Consider the following 17,417-nt stretch of genomic DNA (forward strand, 5'->3'; position numbering starts at 1 on the left):
ATCTAAAGAGTCAATTATTGAGCTATTTTTAAAATAAACCGTCAACGAACAATGTTAGCTCGCGACACAAACATACGGGAAAAGGCAAACGCGGAAATGTTTTGAAGCTTTAAGCCAGTAGTTTTTAATAGCAGGAAAATTTCTTCACATTTAAAAAAAAAAGTACTTTTCATAGCCATAATCGTCGTATACAGAGCTGTTGATGTCAAAATTTTTTACACTAGAAGACGCTGCGTGATACGTGATTTTTTTTGCAATTAATTTTAATATAGTCACACAAAACGGGATATTTTGCAATTGCCAGGAATGATAGATATGATATGTGCAGTAAATGGCCATAAAGTACCAAAAACCTGGGGCGAAAAATGCCAGCGTAAAGCTTACTCATGGCAATCGAGTTCAAGAGAGAGTCAAGGTTTCGATCTTGTAGAAGTGTTTGTATTGCTTTTTCACGACATATGTTGGCCATGGCCATAGGGTACACAGTTGTGCTAGTTTCTTGTCGCAAAAAAATTATCGTTGGTTAGCTCTTTATACTAACAGCGTAACATTGTTTTAATTTTGGTATTACAGCTTCGGATACGTGCGGCGGATTGTCACTGTCTTCAACTGCTACCAATGAGTCGGAACAAAGCTCCCCTTCATTCCAAAGTAAATCGTCGCAGAACTTCAGTCAGAGGAGACTTATCCATGTCGACCTCATGTTCTCTGTAAGTTCAGATCTGAATCTAAAGAGCTAGTTTTTTAAATAAGGTTGACCCCGCCAAAAATAACAATGTTAGCTTAGTGCTAGTTATAAGGCTTTCGAAGTCCGAGCCTAAACAATAGAGCGTAGATATGATTAAGGTTATTTCAGAAAGCGTCTAAGACCTCAAAGAATGCATATACTAAATAGATGTGCTTTATTACAATTAAAAAGAAAGTTTTTTTAGGCATCTACTACATTAAAGGTATTTCTTCCTCTTCAGTCTGTTGTGTATCGGCAAACAGAAGACAAGCAGCTACGTTTGAAAAATTATGCTCTTCTTATTTGCTAATGATTTATGTATGCACAGTTTGAAGAGATCCTTTTTGGAAAATTGAAAGTCAAGATTTGGTGAGTACTTCGAACTAGCGAAACCAAAATTACGTACATACATACATACATAAGTACGCAATACGCTAAAGAACACTGAAATAAAAACACATCAAGAACGTTTGTTGGTGTTGGTATTTCAAAAATATATGTACAGCAGCAGCAGCAGCAGCAGCGGGAACTGCAAGATTGTCATTATTGTTGTAGTAGTAGCAGAGCGTACGTATGGAAATGGCGCATGTCGCTGTAGTCTGTATTTCTGTGTCTTCATCAATTGTCTTCATTATACACCCCCAATTATTCCTGAGGTTATGTACCACCAGAAATTAAGTAGTGTCCCCATCGATTAAGTACATGTGTACAGTTTAATTACTAAGGTTTAATTACTAATGTTGATTGCCTTTTTTGCTGTTAACACACACAAATTAAAAACAAACATGTCATAAACACAATATGCAGTTGATAAAGTCATGTTCCAACACGGCAGTTCGCTTCAAACTACGAGCACGCAATGGTATACATGTAATAGGTGTAAGTAAGACTGTTAACTGTGACAAGGTAGAACTAATTCATGCACTACATTATAAACACTGATGAATACGCGTACCAAATTATACCTTCTACCGTTTACCCCAGCTGCTAATTCCACCATTACTTGTAATACCATTACTACCAATAGTATAATATATTCTAGTAATATATGTCTACAAAATTGTTGTATGATTGAGTAGCATGTACAAAAGGCAGGTAGTTTGCAGAAGTGTGCTAGCAGGCCGAACTATAGGCCAGCAGATCCGATCGTTTCACGTCGTCGTTTTTGACGTGCTAGCAATACTAGAAGCACGGGAGTATTGAACAAGCATTTATATCAAATATTTAAAATCAATTATCAGCTCATATGAGCAGCCCGAACAGGATAGAACGGCAAGTGAGAATCATTGGACCAGGACCTTTTCTCCTCTGTGGCTCCCGTCAGTTCGGAATGGCTCAGGTAGGCAGGTAGTATTTGTTCAGACGGGAGTGATATATTAGCACCTGGGTTATCGGCATTTGGCAGTTTGAGATGTTTAGGTTTTCTGCCGTAGTCGTAGAGACACGAACATAGCTCCCTTGGACAATGTGTATTGATGGCTAGACCCTTGGTCTATAGTATAAAAGTGAATAGAACGGAATATTTGGCTTTTTTTTTGCCAATATACAAGACATCCAAAATACAAGATATATGTATCTATTCTTGCAAAAATTTCTAAAATAGTATGAATATTTTATAAAGTAGTATAATGGATCAATGCGACGAAGAGGGCAATTAGTCGAAAAACATAAAAATACCGTGTGTGCCTCATTCACGGCAAGGGCGTGGCCCCGCTTTAGTAGACTGGTACAACTGATCAACTGGGTCAGATTCCTTCTAGGTCGGCTATGGTTATTTATACTATCCACCAATTGCAGAATCTGAGTTTTTTTTTTCTCGGAAATAGTAGCGCACACGATGGCGAGAAGTTATTATATTATTAAAACAACAATCCAAATGACATAGTCACTTCACAGAGAAAGGCTTCCTAGCAACGCTAGTTCTACTGCTTTGACAGTAATACCAAAATAAAACGCAATTTCCAGACATTGTATAATGAATAAGACACACAAATCTACTGATGAACCTAAATCTGCAAGCATTAGTTTGCTGATAGGTGCAAGAAAAGACGTTTACTTCAAATAAAGACAACCTATTATTCATTGAAACGCTGCGAGCTTATATCATGACAGCCATATCGCTAATACAATCGTACTACTCTTCATGATTAAAGGTTCTAGAAACTTAATTTACTGAGAAACTTTTTTACAGCTTTAGATCATGACATGTGTTGAGATGCACGGAATCAAGACACGCGCCCGTAAACAAACGACTGACCAGGCTGTTTTCGCTATTGCGACAATCTCATACGTAAAAGGGAACTGGTCTGACTGTACACACGTTCGTGCGCGTCATTTCTTCCAAAAACAACGCACGGAAAACGTTACAATAGGTTTTGATCTGAAGTTGGCACATATGATCAGCTCCTTTGGTATGGATAAACGGCTAATTTTCGGTTATCTTGACCTCCTATGTATACGTCTAGGGAAGACGCGTATAATCTGTGGCCAGTAGTCGCACATACACAAAGCCAAAGGCCAAGATAAAAAAATAGTCTCGCCCTGTTTCGCCCTTCAATAGTAATTACCACCATCACTCGATAGGTCATGTGCATATTCTATGCAGTAGGTTGGGCTATAGTATATATATAATGGACGCATAAGCATTAAATATAAATAAGTACATCGTAGTTGAGGCCGTGTTCTTCTGCTCGTTACAATATTGGCATGTACTTAATAATATAAGAACCATTCACTGTTATTGGTTGATAAACTGGACCATGTACATAGATAAACTTGCGCATCGTACATACACAGTGTACTAATATGCATCACTAATGGAAGGAAGTATTTAGAAAAAAGGAAGTAAATCATAAGCGTAGAAATAGGACAAAGCGTAATACTAGGCATTGTCCTTTGGTAGATATGTATATATACAATATATTGATTAGGTGAGGTAAAGACGAGATGATGGTTTCATTAAAAGCTCAGAAGGATGTGAAGTCAGTTGTACCGGGGTCAGCACTTTGAAATAGTGTGAATTTGTGTTATCAACTTAAGTTGCACTAGCATTTAATGGTACTATGTTTTGTATTTTTCGATTCCATTTAATTACTGCACTATACATACGAACATTTTTACTGAGCTCCAGCCTTATAAGAATGTATTTACAGATATTTTTAGCATCGATCCAATCAGGTAGGAAGATCCTTATCATATAATAATCAGTTTAGATACCCTAGCTTTTACAATATGGAAGCCTTAGTAGGCTTCCATATTGTAAAGGCCCAGACAGAACAACAATTTTACGTATAGGATGCAGGAACTAAGTTGAAACTCTCTCTTGTCGCATATGCTGCTACGAAACCGGCATGCGTTCACTGATTAGTCTTGCTGCTATACTGAACCCTATACCGTTAACAGCAACGGCGTCGTTTTCAGCACTTGAGCGAAGATTACCGATGATTTAATCTTTCCTTCAAAATCAAATAAAAAAAACCTCTCTTTTCCCTAAAATTAACGATCTACAATTTTTCCAATTTTCATACGGTCTCTGAAGGCTCGCAACAAGATTTTTTTTATTGAAGCAAATAGAAACATTTTGATCTAAACGGGCGCGAAAAAGAATCAAAATTGCTCGAAAAGTCACCTTTGATGCATATGCCTAGGTTTTCACTACAGAAACTCACAATTTACGCTTTAGACAGGAGACTATTGATTGTCAAGTGAATGTTTCAAACAAGTACGAACGTTGCACTGTCACATTATTTTCTACCTTAAGTTTGTGTCCTGAAATTTCAAATTTTAGGTTCATATGTTTATGCAGTACAATTGTCTTTCTTTGAACGTTAGTATCGATTGCCGACCATCAATATTTCCGTTTCGTCTTCTCGTTTAGGACGATGAACTCGAGGATAGTGAAAGCAATGCATCTTCCTTGACGAAACACCCGTCAATCGAGTTTCTCAGTTCTTCGTCGTCGTCGTCGTCGTCGTCGTCGTCGTCGCAGTCGCCGCAGGATGTTACACCCGTGGCCGAGCATCAGAGTCTACCAGCGAACCTGAAAAGGCGTGCCTCTAGGCTCTCCTGGCAGAAGTCTGCCGTTACTCAACTGAATGGTAATTTCCTATTAGCAGCAGTAATTGTGTATCGATGCATTAAGCATCGTCTAAAGTTGCAAACGAATCATAGAAGAAAGAATACGCGCGTGAGTCAAGTAAGGTCGAAGTATATAATCCGATGGATAGCTTCCAACTATATTAGCCAAACGGCTCGATCTCAATAGCAACTATAGACGTTTGACGTTGACTAGTGAACCTGTTTTCATGCTACTGTTGTTGTTGTTGTTTGACTTTTCGAACCAGACCCCTCAGTGGCAGCGGCGGCTCGAACACGGAAGTTATGGCGGCGACATTCGATAGACGTTTGTGACGCGGAACATCAGGAGAAATTGGTCAAAAATGACCCTTTTCGGAGGTCGATTCGCGTACGGCAGGAGATACGGATCGATGATTCTTCAGGCACCAATGGAAGTGCTGACCCCAAAGATTCCGGAGCGAGCAAGATCGCCATTGTAAATAAAGTAAGCTGAAAAACATGGAAAAAAGATTGCGCTTCGTGAAACCTGACTGTCAACTTCGTTCAGTGTTTATTTTTCTGTTCGAAGTGGCGCCTTAGTTAGGCAAAATATTGTATCTTACAATGAATGGATAACGGTAAATTCTGTTCTATTCATTTGAAGACGTATTGCGTAAATCGGAAGCAATGCTCACGAAACTCACATGACCTTTACAGCAGTTGGAGTGCCTTTCATTAACACTTGAGGAGGTAGCACATATACGGTCAGTGATGACAAAGGCTGAGTTAGAAACCCTCCTTGTTGCCCCGCAGCTCTACGAGGACGTCGCAAGGAGCAAGGTGTGTTTCACCTGTAGAAAGAACCGTTTCAACGTTCTTTTTAGCAGGCCCGTCAAATGCCATCTTTGCGAGCGCTCAGTTTGCGACAAGTGCTCGACAAAAATGCACATCCCTACGCACAGGTGACTATACCAACAGGCACAAAACAACGCGGCGTCAAAGAAACAGCTGTTATTTCCGAACGTTATATCTATAGTGGGACCTGCTTACTACAGCAGGACCTCTATTCAACAGGAGCTCTATTCGTACATATTTTTTCGTTCTCTCACTTAATTTTTATATGAGGAAATCTAATTTGAGTAGATGCTAAGTACGATTTGTTTGTGACTTGTCCAGATTTGATCGGATTCCGGTATATATGCTTTCCCCAAGCACGCCTACTGAAGAGATAGCTGTGGAAGCTCCCAGTCGCGATAAGAAGGCCAGCAGTAAGAAGAAGGACGAAATTGAAACTGCAGTGCAGACGTTTACCAGGTGAATTCTAAAGGGAGAAAGAAATAAGAATTACTCGCTTGCCAAGCTTTTTGGACTCATGAGGCGCTTATTTATGCGTCAGCTGCTATCAAGATCATATCATTGCAGTAATGTAGCTTTTCATAAACGAATATTTTACGTTATGTTTCGTCCATCTACGATTAACCTATTTCCGTCACATGGCTTGTTTCCTCCTATTGGCTTTCCAGTGGATCTGCGCCGTCATCGCCAAATATAAATTCGCGAGCAAGCGGTGCTATTGCAGTACATCGAGACGATGCTGTGGATTCTCCTTCAGTCGCCAGCTCGTTGGAAAAGCATCAGCAACAAATCGAAGTGGCCATCATGTCCGGCCAGGACGTCACCGATGATGTCACTGAAAATGATCGAAAGAAAAAATCATGGCAAGATTCAATTTCAAAGAGTCTGCTGAAGCGACCCTCGATTTTGCGGGTTCGAGCCAAGCTTCGTTGTTCGCCAAAAGCAGCCAACCACGAAGAGACCAAAAGCGAACTATGCGAAAAGCTTAAGGCGCCAGTACTGCCTGTATGTCGCGACTGCAAATATCTTGTGCGTTCGATTATACTGTCGAATCGGAACCCGATCGTGAAGAGTCATAGTGATAACTCGAACTGAGGCTCGTTCCGCATCGCGGGTATCGAAACACGCTGCAGACGCTGAGCTCGTCGATGTTCTTAAAGGTGAAGAACGAGAAGATGTGGAGAAACAACTATGGAATCAGTGAGGACCCTGAATCCATCTGATGCCTCCCGTTTGGTGGTACATCAAGCAAGCACAACAGCATATATAGACATTAGCCAGCTAACGATAGTAGTCTAGCAGAGAGAAATTGTATCGATCCCTTGTGTTATTTCGTTCAAGCGTTAAAAATATTTTGACAATAAACAGTATGTGTATATATACGATTTACGATAGTCGCCAATTCTTCCCCATTTCCCTTAAAGGACCGTAAATAGACATCAAGTGTTAACACGCTTGTATATATAATATATACTGACACGACATTGGCCTCCCGCTTTTCGAAGCTTGGACAAGGAACCGTCCATAAGCGTTATTTGTCGACCTGTTCGGTGCTTTAAAGGGTTCAGGAGGCTACGCGCGCGACTGTGCGCGTATCTGCGAGATCCAGCGACGTGTAATACGCCCACTTCGAATCGACCCAAGTCGATCGGTAAACGTGAGCGAAGACGTACAGTTGACCATAGAATGTTTGTGGTTGAGGCGATTTATTATCTTAAGTATTTGTGAAAAGGATATATCGGTGATGAAATCGAATAGAGAGATACTGTGACAGATGCGATCTATAAACGATAAGGCTTCCAATATAGCTGTACTTAAGTAGACAATGGAGGGCTGTTCGTCGATACGTGTCACACGCGACAATACCATGTGATTGTTCTTATAATTAGTGGAGCAAGCAGTGACCCTCTTGCTTAGAATTTCGTTGAGTCTATGTCTGTTGCAATATCATATGTATGTATATATGATATTACAACATTGGATAGATTGTTACAAAATAAAACGGGTTTATATTTGTGCCGTAATGACAAACGTGTGAACGAACGTACAAAAAAGTTTGCTAGAAAATATTCCGCCTGTTACACCGGAGTGGTCACTTAATACGCCTGACGTCGATAGGGAACGTACCTATATAGACTGGATTGTAAGACAGTGGGACTATTGAGTGTGGGCAAGGAATTGAATGCGGTGTGATTGGTTCAGAAAAGGCCATAGAGCGTTGCAACTTCCATATCCACCCTTTATCTCGTAAGTTATTTTTAAGGGCGCGACGAGAATTGCATGACAGCAAGATAAAAAAAGCAAGCCTGATATACGTTTCTTAGAGTATCAATTCATCTGCCTAATATTGTTTCACACATAATCTGTAATAGTATGAAAGTGTTTATCAAAGACTGTATACAATGATGGACGATTGTCAATAGACACAGTATGTGAAAAGTTTTTTTGTGTTAATCTTTGAATTTTCGACGAATAATCAGTTACCATAAGACGGTGTTTTGAAAAACTTCTTTCGCATTTAACCGTTTTATTTGTGTAATGGAAAAGGGTGGATCTAGCAAAAAAAAAAACAGCCGTTTCATAAGTGAACAAGTTGAATATATTGGTATCTATGACCTGAAGGACTGTACAACGGACTATAATTCCATGACAAGTGCTTATAGTTCAAAGAACGAAGCAGATAAAATAAACATCTATATATGAGTACGCTTTGAGGCTGTCCGTTAGTAGTTTGCATGATGATAAGGAATGGTATTTTGTGGGACTGGCCGCAACTGCATAGGTGGCCCGGACGCTGTCGACCCCAGCGTCCTGATTCGTCGTTCAGGCAATACCCAACAAAAGCAGGTCTAGCGTGCAAATCTATCTAACGTTCAGGTCAAAAAGGGGGCAACGTTAAATGATCAGAATGCTGATAAGCTGAATAAGGGAATTCGAGCGTATAGTGCGTGGAACGAATAGATGTGATGTATGCAGGAGGAAGGAAGAAAGCAACTGGAAAACCTTTGTATCTATAGACTATAGCAAATATGTGCGTGTGTATATGGGATGGACTTGTCAATGAGGCCCTGCTATTCATGTTTTGCCTTACGTTGAAGACGACCGCTATATCATTATATACCTGCCCCAGATACGACAACACGGCAATGGGCAATCCGTAGTGATGAATAGCAATGAGCAGTGATAGTGCAACAAGTACACAAAGTAGATAATGACAGCGTGCGATCTACATAGAATGACGGTATGATTCAGCGAGTGATCAATGTATGTTTGATTGTTGGAACCACATAATTGTATTGTATAACAAGAAAAAAGACGATGAATATTATGATGATACTGATGAGGCCTACTATGATCAAGTAACAATGATGACAGCGGTGATGGTCAGATTTGGGGGACAAGTGTATCTATTTTTATTAATATTATTATTAATATTATTAAATTCCTTTTTAAGCCTTCTACGATTGCACAATTTATTAAATGCCCATACATTGCCCCCTACTATTCCCCCAACCATCGCCCATTTTTCTGATTGTATGTGCATGCATGAATGTTGCAGAGCAAGCGAGAGAAGATCAACTATAAATATGAAAAAATCAACAACAAAGAAACAACAGCCACAACATGGTAGATAAGATAAAAACACTGTGAACAGATATATGTGACCACAATAAGTTTGCGCAGGACCAAAATAATTGACCGGTATTAGAGCATATTCGGTTGAACGTAGCACCATTACCTTTGTGCTTCTATTTAGTTGACCGTGTATGAGCAGGGCTGAAAAAAACTAACTAATTAATAAACTATCGCCACTAAGAATATAACATGCTATAAATTGCAGCGAACCTGATATCGTATACTGCTGAGTGGCGGATAAACAAAAACAGGAAAATGCCGCATGGCTCTGATTGAAAGTACTTTATTTCTGCTGCTTACCTGAGCTAAGAACAATACAAACCAATATATTTTATGTTATTATTATTATTATTATTATTATGTATTTCACTTACCACTAGCCAAGACTTGCCGTCTAAACACAGTATATAAATATACATATATATAAACGAAGTATACATTGTATATGTATCAATACCGTCTACTTCAATACCGAAACAACTGCTTTTTCTAGCCAAGAAGACAAGATTGTTGACAAGTTGTCAACTTAACGACATACAGAAAAACTTCATTCGAATATCCCAGCCATCCTGACGCTTGCGGAAAGAAAGGTCACATAATAATAAAAATATCTTAACTCAGAAAAATGCTATCGTTGTTCTTCTTTCTTTTTTTTTTTTTTGTTTTCTTATTGCTATTGAAGGCGGAAGTTTCAAACCGGACAGACTAGAAAAATAACTTGTCAGAGCCTGCTTACATCGCACATCTGAAAAGCCTTAAAGCTTTGATGGCCCTTACGAATATCCCTTATATTATATATAATATTATATATCCTATATATTAAAAGAAAGAGTATCTAGAGTGGGAAAAAACCAGTTCCAGCTTTTCTTAAAAAAAGTTGTCAAATTTAATAAGTGAAAAGAACTTTACTAGGCAAATCTTTCGCAGACAACAATGCGTGTTGTTCGTTGATAGTCCATACATATATATCCTTACTCTATTTTGAAGATCATTAGTATGTCTTATTTGATATTAATAGATATACAAAAAAAAAACTATTTTCGTTTGCGCTCATTTAGTTTTTCTTTCTAAGTTCCTAGGTATTTTTTCAAGGATCATCTCCACTCGGCTTGCAAGCACCACAAGTTACATATCTATCGCAGATACCATCTACAAATGCTTATTAGTTGGCGTTCATGAGAACAGTCTGTTAGCCTTAGAAAAATGTTTGCCTCAGGAACATGGTTTTTGATATGTTTCTGACCGATTCCGTTTCAATTCCTGAGGGTCTGACTTGTTCGTTGGCCTAAATATGATAATGAGAAACCGCTATCTTTGGCGACACAAACACGGCTGAAAGAAATAGAAGGTCGAGCTGTAACATTTGGGCGTAACAACGGCGTACGTATGGTTCGACAGTTACAGTTTCCCTTCAAGGAATAGTAAAAGACAGAGAGAGAAGTCATCCTCTAATACACTTGGCTGACTTCCGAGTTGATCTCGTATATTTGGATCGCAGGATTTGCTCAAGTAATTGTTAACCATTATGGAAGGAATATCGCGAGAAATTTCTATCATTATATGACAAAGGTAACGATTTTTGCCAGTTTTTAGTGTGACGGACGACGGGTGTAAACGAATGAACATCTGGTAACTGATCCTTCGCTATGAAAATCGTGTAGTGTGATTGCCCTCAAGAATTGTTCCTATCGTTTTTATGTGATATTATATACGATGCAGTTTTGGTATACAACGTCTTACGAGGCTAACTCAGTGCTTAATCGTTATCTCGAAAATTTCGAAATTAATTAGGTTAGTTAAAAGTCTGTATACTGTCGCATACAGGTCGACGCGTTACAGGATAGTTGGCCTTCAATTCGACTGAGGTCAGCTGCTTCTTTATGGCTGGCAACTTTTAAACGTCTCAGTCAACGAAATGTCGTAACGATAAACTTGTTTCATTCAACGTGTGACCAGCCTCACATCTCGTACCGTGCCTTTGTTCAATAGTCTCATGCCTATCTGTTTCTCGAGATCTATGTATATCTCGAGATTACATACGATGATCAAATCGTACGATTCGTACTAAATATGATACTTGAATGAAATCCTTATTGGTTTTGACACGCGACGAATAGTCACACCGCGTATTTTATCATAACGTATCGGTGACACTCCGATTTGGTTGCGTGGGAATAAAACGTGGAATCACGTTTGTCCCTGTTACTGTTCAAATTAATATCCTTTTTCTTCGTTTTCCTTTAGCTAGATCGTATGGTTTCTGGCTGAACTGATGATTGTCTGCGGTTTTTAGGCTGGTCGACGCTACATCATCCAATCGATAACATCATAGGACCACAAAAAAGAATAAATGTGCGTTTAAAAATTGTGTCCTATTGGTGCATGATTGGTCAATTCAATGTAGCTTATAACTGTATCCAGATTACATAATGTCAAATCTACTGAAGTGCGTTCGATAAGCGAAGGCGTCAACGAGTCACCTGTTCCACAATTCTCTTCTCGCCATTGGACTCTACTAATATTTTTATATAATGTGTCCCTCTTGCCTCAAAGCCACCTAGCAGATAATAACTATGTGAATTTTATAAATTTCAAAACATTAACAGAAAGTAACACTTGTCTCCTACTCCCATCTGTCAGTGTTTATTAAAAATATCCTCATCAGCGCGGTGGTTCGGACGACGAAACTTCTGGATGACCATGGCGCTAATGGCGCCCAAGTAGCGTCAATGACATACTGCAAGATCGGTGTGATTAAGCATACAATTTTTCATTACCTTATTTTATTTATAGTTATATAGTTACCACAAGCTACCATTATAGAAGGAAACTATAGACTACGCGTCTGTGGTTCAACATGACGCGAACCAGTCGCGGATCCGTAATACTAGTGATGGTAGCAGGTCACATTACCTAGCTAAGCTTGGTTTAAAATAGCAACCCTATCTTTCGCTTACATGACGGATATTGCAAGCGGTATAAAGTAATGAATTTTAAAAAGTGTTACAGTAACAAGATGCTCCTGCAATCAAGCGTGGTCATATTCACTTGCACTATATAATGTCCCACTAGCAATGTTAAGAACCAGTGGATTATCTCGGAGAGCAGTATTATAGCACAAAGCTGCGAGAGGCCTGACTGAGCCTAACAATAAAAGGACAATAGTAAGAATATTCATTTGAAATTTAGAGAACAAACTGAACAGTGACGTAGTCTGATTTTTGACCTTTATTGCCACACATACGATACGTAACTCTAAAAAAATCAATACCCAGAAGTTTCTAACAATACCTTTATGAATCGGCACAATAATCAGCAATAACAACAGCGGGATTCGTAAAAACGGAGTTCAACCATAACCATATTTGCAAATGTACACATATTTTATTAATGTCACGAAACGGTTTAACAGTTTATACTTAAAAACAGTACCAGATGGTAATCTCAAAGTATTCAAGTTTACAGAATAAGCAAGAATTTCGACTGTTCCCAAGCAGCTGTGAACTTATTTACGTTCAATTTCAGCTTTTTTGCGTATCGTAACCACCAGCAATGGCAGACACACTTGTGCCGAATCCGGCCAACGGGTAGGTGGTACGCTTTTAGACATGGAGTCTATCTTTGACAATCAGTTAGAACGAGACACAGCTACAAAGTAATTCATGTAATGCCGCTACGAAAAGAAGACACAAAATTTGTACAAACAAACGCTAAGTAAAAAAGTAGGGTTACGCTAACCCTTGACTGTTCCTCACATTAAACGAAATCGACATGATGAAGTGGATGATCGAATGTATTTAGATACTTGTAAGAGTAGCCTTAACACTGAATCGCATTGTACATTGCAGCCGCTCAACAGACTAAACATCAGTTAGATGTCCTGGTTTGCTTTGTGAGCCATCAAGAAGGAACTTAAGCCCTATCTCCTTAATTGAAAAGCCTGCTGTTTGCAATCTTGAAAAGTTTGAAGACAATGATCAATGTTACATTTGGTGAGTATAGATAAAAACGCTAATAACAATTCGTGGCTGCCTCTTATAGGCGGTGGAAGACATCCTGTAACCTGCCCGTGCCCGCGTTTTCACAACGGATCTGTTGAAATAACAAAGTGATACGTAAACAAAAACGAAGGCAACGCCAAATCAAGGGGTTCGCTGTCCTTCTTTTTGAGACGATGTCCTCGTTATCGTCCAAGCTAGACAAGCATGCTGATTCGTTGCAGTGCCCTACAATAAGTGACGTATTTGTGACAAAGGTGTGTGCAACAGGAGATTCTAATGGTACATACTCATGTCATATCCTTGCTCACCAGATTACACACAGCCTGTAAGTTGTTTGTCGACGGAGAGAAACGAAAGTGTACAAAAATATAATGACCAAAAATACACCTGATAACAATTCAAAATAAAAAAGTGTACCTTGACATATGTGCCTAATGATATAGAGCCCGTTCAGCTATGTGGCAGGTGTCTGGCAGAAAAATAAGTCCAATATAGACAGCAAGAACAAAGCAATCCTACGAGGGAATATTTTTTATTTCGACGGCAAGCGCCATAGTAACGATTGGATTTCTTTCTCGTCACTAGACCTTAAATCGAGAAAATGCTACGAAAACTTTAAATTTAATAGAAATATTCGTTAAGAATATCTGAAAAAGATAATGATCATTTCTGGGAAAAATGTCTGCTGATGAGTGAATTCTAGCGGGTAACTACCTCGTCATCTTGGAACGGTGTGGGGTGGCGAGCCTATTACTTTAACGAGACACTGTCCTGTGCAGTGGCGCAGCCTTCACGCGAGAAATTTGAAGTAGATTCTTCTTCAACGCAGACTTTTCACGACAAGCATTTTTTTGGCGTCTTGCGGTACCAGACCTTACGTTGGATACGTGAATGGTAATCCTGTAAAATAGTCGCAAACCAACTACCTCATTTGAATATAATGCTTTGATTGTAAACGGGGCAATATAAGCGGCGGCAGGTCTAGTAGATTCCTTAAGAAGTTATGCTAGAATACTTTATCTTTTTGGTGTTCGTACGTCACCCGTATCCCCAAGACTGGGTATCAGCTCGCAGCTATGACTCGCATCATATCAGCCAACGAAAAACATAACAGTCTCCTTTAGTAGTACGCCGGCGACCTTTGCAGCATCTTGAAAGAAAGTAACTTATTATGACTGAATAGGGCATTTCCTTGATACGTGATAACAACATAGCGTAGTCAGTATGCTTTTACAAAAAGTCGTTGAGCGGGAATACTGACAACCGAAACTCCATATAATACCCTGTCGAACTTGACGAATCTTCTGCGAACTAGTTTTGTTATCATGGCGAAAAAAAAAAAGCTAGGCTTTTACCACGATTAATTGATCAGTTAGGCTTTAAAGGGTTTGTTTTTGGTAAACGCTGTTACGAGAAATTTCTGAAAGCAACCTGCTGGAGTCTGACTATTTTATTACAGTTCAGGTTGGTCTTAACTTCGAAATGCTTATGTCCTCGTTACCATAACCTTTTTTAGGACGTGCCCACCATTTTACCGCTTTGTTACCCTGCAGTCAAAAAAAATAGTGTTAAAGAAGATTTGAAATAGTTTTGCGCCCACAGTCATGACAACAATTGGATTTTATTAGAGTTTCTCTATCAGAATTGATCGATGCTCATCGACACAACGCCTGCCTTGAGCTTATTACAATGGCATTGGGCTTATCTTATTTCTTTACGGTACGCTAATTAAAATGTTGTTTTGTTTTGTTTCTCTATACATCTAAGATAAATTTTACTATGGATCTTAATTGTTGTTGATCACATGATAGATAAAGTAGGTTTCTCTTTCTAAAAGGATTAGCCCCCTTCTCCTGACTGGCAAAGAAAAAATCAGCATGCTGTGTAAAAAACGTGCGTAACAATGGAGAGGTATTTCGACAAGTTCATGGCCTCATTTCCGTCACGATTGGACTTACTGAAAAACACGTTTGTAGATTGTGAAGAGGTGCATCGTCAATAAGGAAATAATAGAAATCCTAGTTCTCACTTAAAAGGTAATAGCCAATGAGAAGTTTCGATTGAAGCGTGACAAATTGCTATGAACAAATTTATGTGTTAAGAAAGATTTCGTAGCTAGGCTAAAATAGCTTTTCATTAAGAGCTCTGCCGCTGGTACTTCCTCTGAGCATTTCCTCAGATTCATCCTTCAAGGTTTACTTGAGCAAATAACAGTGCGTATATATATGCAGCAACTAAAATTCTTGTGAATTGTGTATTTTTTTGCGTGTGGACTTGTTTTACACAGAAAATACTATATACCATGCCACACATATGCCATTAATATGGCGAAAAGTTTGTCAATGGACTCAAATAAAACAGAAGTATCTTTTTATGGACAGTTCCTTTTATCATTATTAACGAAAAGTGTTTTAATAGATATATGATTGCACTAAAAAGAAAACGACGTTTCGTAGTTACTACCCATAGGGAAGAGTATGGCCTTTTTGCAAGGAAACAGGCGAAGGATATTTGAAAAGTATTATATTTTTCTCACCCGACGCTACATATTGACACGGAACTAGATGACTGAATAGGGTTAATGGTTTATCGGTGGCGCAGCGACGGGCTGATTGTAGTGGAAGTACGGGCCATATTAATATGTTGATAATTAAGTGCCAGGCTATAGGTCAACAAAAACAAAATGTTTGTAGTGCTTTAATGGCGTCGTGCCGGTAAGAAATGAGACATTATGCGCAGATGTCAGATATTGCCGAAGTAGTCCACAGTCTTTCAAGTTTCACAATCTGGCACAAATTATAACAAATAATAATTATAGTTCCTAGCATTTTGACAACAAATGGACATCACTGCCATTGCCTTTTGCCATCTTTGACTAATTATTTGAACCTCAAGTGTTTTCAACCAGGTACTTGCAACATGCGTAGTTGCTGAATGAAATTAGCCAACGCGGATCAATTACCGAATGACTACAGTCTACCGCTAATGTCTGTCCGCCGGTGGGCACTTGTCCATTGTTTTTTGGGGATGTGTGTGTGCGTATGGAAATATGGTAGGGGTCTGTATTGTTTAATAGGACGTTTAAAGGCGCAGCGTTACCACCACTACGGCCCAATTGCGAAATGGCGGGTATTGTCGTCCTTTCAGGTACAAATGTATACATATTTGTTAGCTTAGCGTGTATATCGATGCACAGGTGGCGTACACATGCATCTTGACTTGACCCACTCCAAAACCAATAAGTTTTAATATTGAAACACTTTGAGATACTGTTTCCGTATGCACAATTCTTGTTTGTCAACGCATGCTGAGCTGTAGAAATGCCTGTATTTCGGACCAACGGTAAAATCCAACCGAGATTTCGGTTCATTGCATTTTTAGACAAACGAAGATCTACGTTCTATACGACTTTGAAAGGATTTTGTTGTAATACGGAAACATGGCCATAATTCTGCTAAATTCGAAGCGACTTTATTGTAGTGTACTGATGTAAAAACTAAAGTGTGTGTGTGTGTGATCTTCTGTATGGAAAGACTGTTGATTGGTGCTTTGATTCTAAAAACGGCGGAAAATTTAGCTCTGGTCGGTAAATTGATACAAATAAATTCGTATGAGTAGATAGAAACCAGACTTTCAAAAATAGACCCAAGACAGCCGAGTTCGTTGCCAGACGGAGTTATTGTGAACTCAAAAATTCTTTAATTGAAGTCGTCTGTATTCCATATCTTTACCGTATAAGTAGTTTTGCAGGTAACTGTGAATCATCTTTCATATATATGGATATAAAACCTTGTGCTACGTCACAGCCGACGGGCGCACTACCAGACCGCCATGTCGACTTCTACTCGTAATCAGTTGTTACCCAATACCGTTTTTTAGCTGATCACACCTATGATGCGGAGCCTCCACCAAAGCGACTCATGGTTATAAAATACAAGTAGACCATCAGTCAGTGAACATGTACATCCTACTTCATTTGTAGTGAAGGGAGTGTGGGAGCATTTGAATGCGCCAAGAGAAAGCCAAGATATAGAAGCGTTCAGCACGATTGTCTTTTGATATAAGTTAATCGTCCGAAAGATTTTCAAACACTAATATTATCGAATTAGTAAATGATTTCCTTAAATTGTTTACTTCTATCT

At 39.0% G+C, this 17,417-nt stretch overlaps 1 protein-coding gene across 6 annotated transcripts in view; it reads left to right on the top strand.

Moving 5' to 3' along the window:
* The window catches only part of spir (spire type actin nucleation factor), a 251,696-nt gene extending 241,796 nt beyond the window's left edge, over positions 1-9,900 (top strand). For 5 of the 6 annotated variants that reach the window (XM_022788430.2, XM_022788432.2, XM_022788434.2 and 2 more), the window contains 6 exons: positions 574-710; positions 4,605-4,824; positions 5,071-5,288; positions 5,501-5,745; positions 5,960-6,097; positions 6,307-9,900. In XM_022788430.2, coding sequence (XP_022644165.1) covers positions 574-710; positions 4,605-4,824; positions 5,071-5,288; positions 5,501-5,745; positions 5,960-6,097; positions 6,307-6,733 — 1,385 coding nt within the window. In that variant the 3' untranslated portion in view covers positions 6,734-9,900. The remainder of the gene's footprint in view (positions 1-573; positions 711-4,604; positions 4,825-5,070; positions 5,289-5,500; positions 5,746-5,959; positions 6,098-6,306) is intronic. The other variant, XM_022788431.2, reaches the window with a different exon arrangement.
* The last annotated feature ends 7,517 nt before the right edge of the window (positions 9,901-17,417 follow it).

This window comes from Varroa destructor, unplaced genomic scaffold, assembly GCF_002443255.2.
Source record: "Varroa destructor unplaced genomic scaffold, Vdes_3.0 BEIS01000001.1, whole genome shotgun sequence".
Taxonomy (NCBI): domain Eukaryota; kingdom Metazoa; phylum Arthropoda; class Arachnida; order Mesostigmata; family Varroidae; genus Varroa; species Varroa destructor.